At 33.0% G+C, this 6,000-nt stretch overlaps 1 protein-coding gene across 9 annotated transcripts in view; it reads right to left on the bottom strand.

The window, feature by feature from the left end:
- Positions 1-6,000, bottom strand: part of PTBP2 (polypyrimidine tract binding protein 2) — an 88,386-nt gene that overhangs the window by 26,325 nt on the left and 56,061 nt on the right. For all 9 annotated transcript variants that reach the window (XM_032247950.1, XM_032247952.1, XM_032247949.1 and 6 more), the window contains exon 8: positions 2,704-2,899. In XM_032247950.1, coding sequence (XP_032103841.1) covers positions 2,704-2,899 — 196 coding nt within the window. The remainder of the gene's footprint in view (positions 1-2,703; positions 2,900-6,000) is intronic.

Below are 6,000 nucleotides of genomic sequence, written 5' to 3'. Positions count from 1 at the left end.
AAAAAAAAAAAAAAGAAAAAAAAAAAAAAAGGAAAGAAAATAATTTGAGAGGCAAAAAAGTACATGTATGGAATAGCTTACATGTCCACTTTCAAAAGTACGATCTATCTATTAGCATGTTATGCAGGTATTAAAACTGTCCTTTAAAACAAATTCTAAGTAAAATGTGAATTGCAATAAAAGATAATGCAAATCTTCAAATACAGAGCAATTTTAATTTTGTAAATAAACATGTATTTACATAAAATATGAAAATAAACGGTTATGTCTTGTGAATTATCAAAATTAGGGTCCATTATCTGATATTTAAAAGCTTTAACTCATCTACTTTTAACCTATTTTTGAGTATACTTAAAAAGTCCAGTTATAACAAGATGCAAAAACATTCAAATAGGTAAAACATGAAGTCATTTAGGAAAGGCTAAACATTTTTTTCCTTTATCCTATGAGGCAGACATGCAGAAACAAAAATGCATTATACTAAAAAATTCAACACAGAAGTGAAAAAAGACACTAGACAATTTTTTTTTGTTACAAAGTGAGCAACTTAATTTACATGCTCTTAGTGTAAAAATGCAGAACACTTAAAAAACGAACAAAAGCAGCCAGGCATGGTGGCTTATGCCTGTAATCCCAGCACTTTGGGAGGCTGAGGCGGGCAGATCACCTAAGGCCAGGAGTTCAAGACCAGCCTGGCCAAGATGGTGAAACCTCACCTCTACTAAAAAATACAAAAATTTGCCAGGTGTGGTGGCATACGCCTGTAATCCCAGCTACTTGGGAGGCTGATGTGGGAGAATCACTTGAACCCAAGAGGCGGAAGTTGCAGTGAGCCACGATTACGCCATTGCACTCCAGCCTGGGCGACAGAGCGAGACTCCGTCTCAAAAAATAAGAACAAAAGCATAGAGTTAAGACAGAAGCTAGTTGTGCTAGGGCTTCATAATTTTTATTTAAAATTACTTTATTATTGTTTTAGAAGTTTCACCAAGGTCCTAAGATCACAAGGAAAATGGTGATGAATTCCCTAGAAGAATCCAGGTGATTTCTAACCATGCCTCCCACCCACGATCCAAGCACATCTAAATACATTCAGATGGGCAAATACACATAGCTCAGTAGGGTCCAAAGAAGTGGACAGTTGTAATTCATTGTTTATGCTTGCTGGAGTTTCTTGGTATCTTACTTTCAAATTGTTTCTTTAATGAGTTGCATGTGAATTTTTCAACTTCTTAGAAGCTATGCATAAAATCTTGATGACACCTTCTATTTTAATAAAGTAATGTATCTACCAAGTACCTAGCTGAATGCCCATGACCTAGAAGCTACTCAATAAATTCTGATTCTTTTCTATAACAACTTCTACCAGTAAAGAGTTTAATAATCTATGGTAATAATTATAAGCAAGGACCGTGTTTCACTGTTTCACTCTTGACTTTGCCTTTAAAAACTGCACACTGTGAAATATTCAATTGTATTAACTTGAAAGAAAAATTAAGGGAATTAAGAATTAAGCTAGCAACACACAGAGATTCTGTCAGGAAAGAGTGTAAGTGACTTAAAGCATCTACTACAGTCATAATAACATAATAAACACTATGACCTGTGCTAGACATACCAGAAAATTCAAATAAAGGGTAGGATTTATTTGAAGTTACCGGAATTAACACATAGTTAATTCTGATTAATTACCAGAATCAAGAATCAACTGCCTTAGAGTATCTCTCTCTACATATATACCACTTACCGATTTCAGGTTCACAAACTGATGGCATGATTGTTATATATTGGGAAGAAGTAAATATTTCCAAGAACTACATTATACTACTTTTTCTTTTTGAAATGATAGACATAAGCTAAACTTTAAGAGCTTGTCAACTATCAGTTATGAGTTCCATATGTATAAAAATCATGACTTAAAGATAATATTATAAATACTAGAATACATCAAATAAAAGGAAACTATAAAATTCCATCTTAACTTATAAATCACTGCTCATTTTACTTACAAAAGATTTTCCTTTATTTTTTTCTTCATCGTGATTCCACTCTATCAACTATAAGTTGCATATGTTTGCACTGCATTTTTATTAGGTGGCTCAAATCCATTTTAGTACAAAGTAAAATATAAATGATTAAGATAAAATGCAAAGAAATAGCAAAATTAATTTTACAGAAAATTTATTCTAGTTTAAAATGTTTTTTTTTTAAAAGGGCACTACAATATGCTTCAAAAAAAAATTCCCTATGCCTCCACCCATTATGTATGTTTTATATTTTAACATTTCACTCTTTCCATGCAATAATGAATTAAAACACATCAAATCAGCACTGAAAAACACACACAAGAACTTCAGGTCTAGACTTAGACATAGTGACATAAAGTTTAAAGTGTAAACATGGCATTAAGAATTCAACAGTAATTCTTCATTAAAGCTTTTCTTTTGTTCTGGGAAAGCAGCACATGGAAGAAAAGGTGAAGGTATTAAAAGGAACAAAACTAACATAATTTTAATTACACGTATGAAGAACACTTTGGGTTTTTCTTAACAGTATTCATATGCCTGTCTCACTTGAGAAAAATAAAACTCATGAAACCAAACACATTTGGTAAGGTCCAAAATGGGGTGATTCATTATACTTACTGGTATTTTTCCATTTGGCAAAATGGGAGAAAAGTGGTTAAGACAATAAGAATCATACCTAAGAGGGATGTCTCCTTGGCAAATGCTGCAGCAATAGCTGGGTCCAATGCAGGTTGTCCATCCCCAGAGGGAAGATCAGGTCGAGTATAATCCCTACTTTTATCATTGTTGTATTTTACATTCAAATTCACAAGTTTGGAAAAATCAATCCTTAGGGTACAGCAGGCATTATAAATATTCTGACCATCTAGGGCCTGTAAAAGTGAATAAAGTATATCAGCAATCTTAAAGAATAAAAATTAGTGAAAGTATAATTTTAATAATAAAACTCAAAAACGAAAACTCAAACTTAAAAGCCACCAGCAACTGCCAGGCACGGGGGCTCAAGCCTGCAATCCCAGCACTCTGGGAGACCGAGGTGGGTGGATCAGGAGGTCAAGAGATCGAGACCATCCTGGTCAACATGGTGAAACCCCGTCTCTACTAAAAATACAAAAAAACATTAGCTGGGCGTGGTGGCGCGTGCCTGTAATCCCAGCTACTCAGGAGGCTGAGGCAGGAGAATTGCCTGAACCCAGGTGGCAGAGGTTAAGGTGAGCCGAGATCGCACCATTGCATTCCAGCCTGGGTAACAAGAGTGAAACTCCGTCTTAAAAATAAATAAATAAATAAAGCCACCAGGAAAAGGGTTAAAATTTCATACATCTTATTTTGTTGTTTGGCTGTGCATGTATTAGTTTCCACCAAATATTATCTTCCTTAAATAGAAAATGCTACTTCAATCTAAAATACAACCAGCTAAGCATCCATGCTAATACTTTTAATTTTTTTTAATTGCAAATAAGTTTTTAAAAACTAATAAGGGTCATAAACAGGAAGTACTACTGAAGTAGTACCACATTACCCTGCTCAGTAAGGTTAATTTTATTATACATATATTTATTGCTGGATGGCAGTACTTATATGAATCAGTACAGTTTTATGAAGTAACGAAGTAACTGCTATTTGATGCTACACTGTACAAGGTTGCTTCAAACCAAATTATCCTAACACACAATAGCAATTCCTATAAAATGAGGTAAACAAGAAAAAAGCTAGTATTTTCCTTAACCTGAAATGTTCAACTCCAATCAGATTATCTTGATGAAATTAGCAAATCCAATGTCATTCCAGAAAAGTTCTGAAATTGATGAGTGCCAGGTCTAGAATTAATTAAAAGCCTAGACTCTATTAGGTTATCTTAAGCAAGTTTTTTAACCTCTCTGAATCTCAATTTCTTAATCTGGAAAACAGGAATGATGACAATAGCTGTCATGCTTCTTCATAGGGTTATTATGAAGAGTAAATTAAAGATCACATATGTGAAAATACATCATGAATTTTAAAGGACTATGTTACTGCTATGATTATGGTGTATTTTTCTGCTCCTATATAATCATCATTTATAGTTCAGCTGGCGATAAGCTGTTAACAAACTAAAGAACAGGGAAACATGCTGTTAAGTTTTCATTAGAAGAATGAACATGTCCTGTTATGGAGACAGTAAACCTCCACAGCTTAAGTATATAAAGTTTTAATTCAAATATTCTCACCTCTGGGAATATAAAACCTTTCCTCTTAATACACGAAATTTTTATGTGACTAATTAACCTAGCTAAAAACTAACCTAGAAAATAATTCAGCACAGGTTCATCCACTTAAATACAGCACTGGTAAAAACTCAAAGGGACTTCATACACATCAGGATTTGAATTACATTCGGGTTAGGAAAAGTACCTATCATCACATAAAAGTGGAAGCCATGTATCAACTTTAACAGCCAGAATAACATAACTATTAATTCAATACCCTGCTGTAAAGGCAAACAAAGCATAGAAGATAGGTATTCATTTACTAATGTAGCATTCCTATAGGGAAAATGTGAGGTAAGTAGTAGAACTGATGTTTCTACACAATAGACAAATATCAAAAGATGAGTAGCAAAATTCACTCTTAGGTGACTACTTCACTATTATCAAAGAGAAAATGATACCTTATGAGAAAAGACCTGACTTAGAGTCACAGTATCTAGGTTAATGCTAAAAGTACTAATACAAAATTACTAAACCCACACTAAGTTTCTTAGGAGCTGAATTATTTCCCAGCAATACTGAGATCGACTGCCAAATTATCTAATGAATATGCCAACTGTTAGAAAGTCCTCCAAGAAGCTTTGAAAATTTCCCTTTGAATATTAAAAAAAAAAAACAAAAAACAACTTTATGTAGGTGGAAGATACACAAGTATATGTAAGGTATAAGAGTTAGAGAAATAAGCAAATAAGATGTAAATTAATCATCATTTAGCAAAAGAGGAAAGAAATAGCTGAGGGTGCATGATAACAGAAATCCAGGTATAATAGTTGGCTAAAGCCGGTGACCATAAATAAGAAAGGGAGTAAATCAAATTCAAAAAATATATGCAAGTTCACATCAAGCTCATGTATTTGCAAAATTCCAAGAAACAGCAGTAGCACCCAAACCTGTCCTGTGATTCAGCAATCAGGAATGCAGTGAGCTTGTTGGAACAAAGATTTCTGACAATAAAAGCTCAAAACACTTTGCAGAACGCAGAATGACCTTCTAAATGTGCCTACTCACAGTTAAAGTTTAAACAGTAAGCAAAAATCTTCATGAAAAAAAATTTCATGTAAATTTAAAAATTATGGCTAAAACATGAAAATCAAAACACAAGAAAGATATTAGGCACAGAAATCATAATTAAACCAACACAATGAAACACCACATATGGACTTTTGAAAACATGAAAAGCCACAATAAAACGATTTCCATTTTTCTCAATGTTTGCTTTTTTGAAGAGATTGTTGGGGATCAGATTTAACACATGCTGAGAGAAACTGTAACTTCGAAATTCTTTAAATATCTACTTTTTAATTTTTGGCAAGTCATGAAAAATTATCAAAATTATCAAAATCAAAAACAACACAAAATTAAGCTTATACTACTAATACAATACTTTAGGCTATTTACCAATACCAAACAACCTGACCCTGGTAGATTATGCAGGATTTTCCTAAAGCATCTTAAAATCATTGATTTCATCATAAATCCTCCATTAATATGAATGTAAAATATATAGGCTGTAAATTAAACATAGTCAAGGAAAATCTTTGCCCAAGAAAATAGGAAAGGATAATTCCATTAGGTGTCTCAAAGAATCTGCATAAAGCAATGTGTACTCTGTGAGAAGAAAATGAATGACATAATCTTACTGCTGCAAATAACTTTACCTGATATTTTTATTATGTTAGTGATGAAATACAATCTCCTAGAATAAATAATAACAACCCACTTAC

The sequence above is a fragment of the Sapajus apella genome, unplaced genomic scaffold, assembly GCF_009761245.1.
Source record: "Sapajus apella isolate SASKATOON/1434 unplaced genomic scaffold, GSC_monkey_1.0 scaffold64, whole genome shotgun sequence".
Lineage (NCBI taxonomy): Eukaryota > Metazoa > Chordata > Mammalia > Primates > Cebidae > Sapajus > Sapajus apella.
Note: the sequence above shows the minus strand (reverse complement) of the source record. Positions and strands in the feature narration are given on the sequence as shown.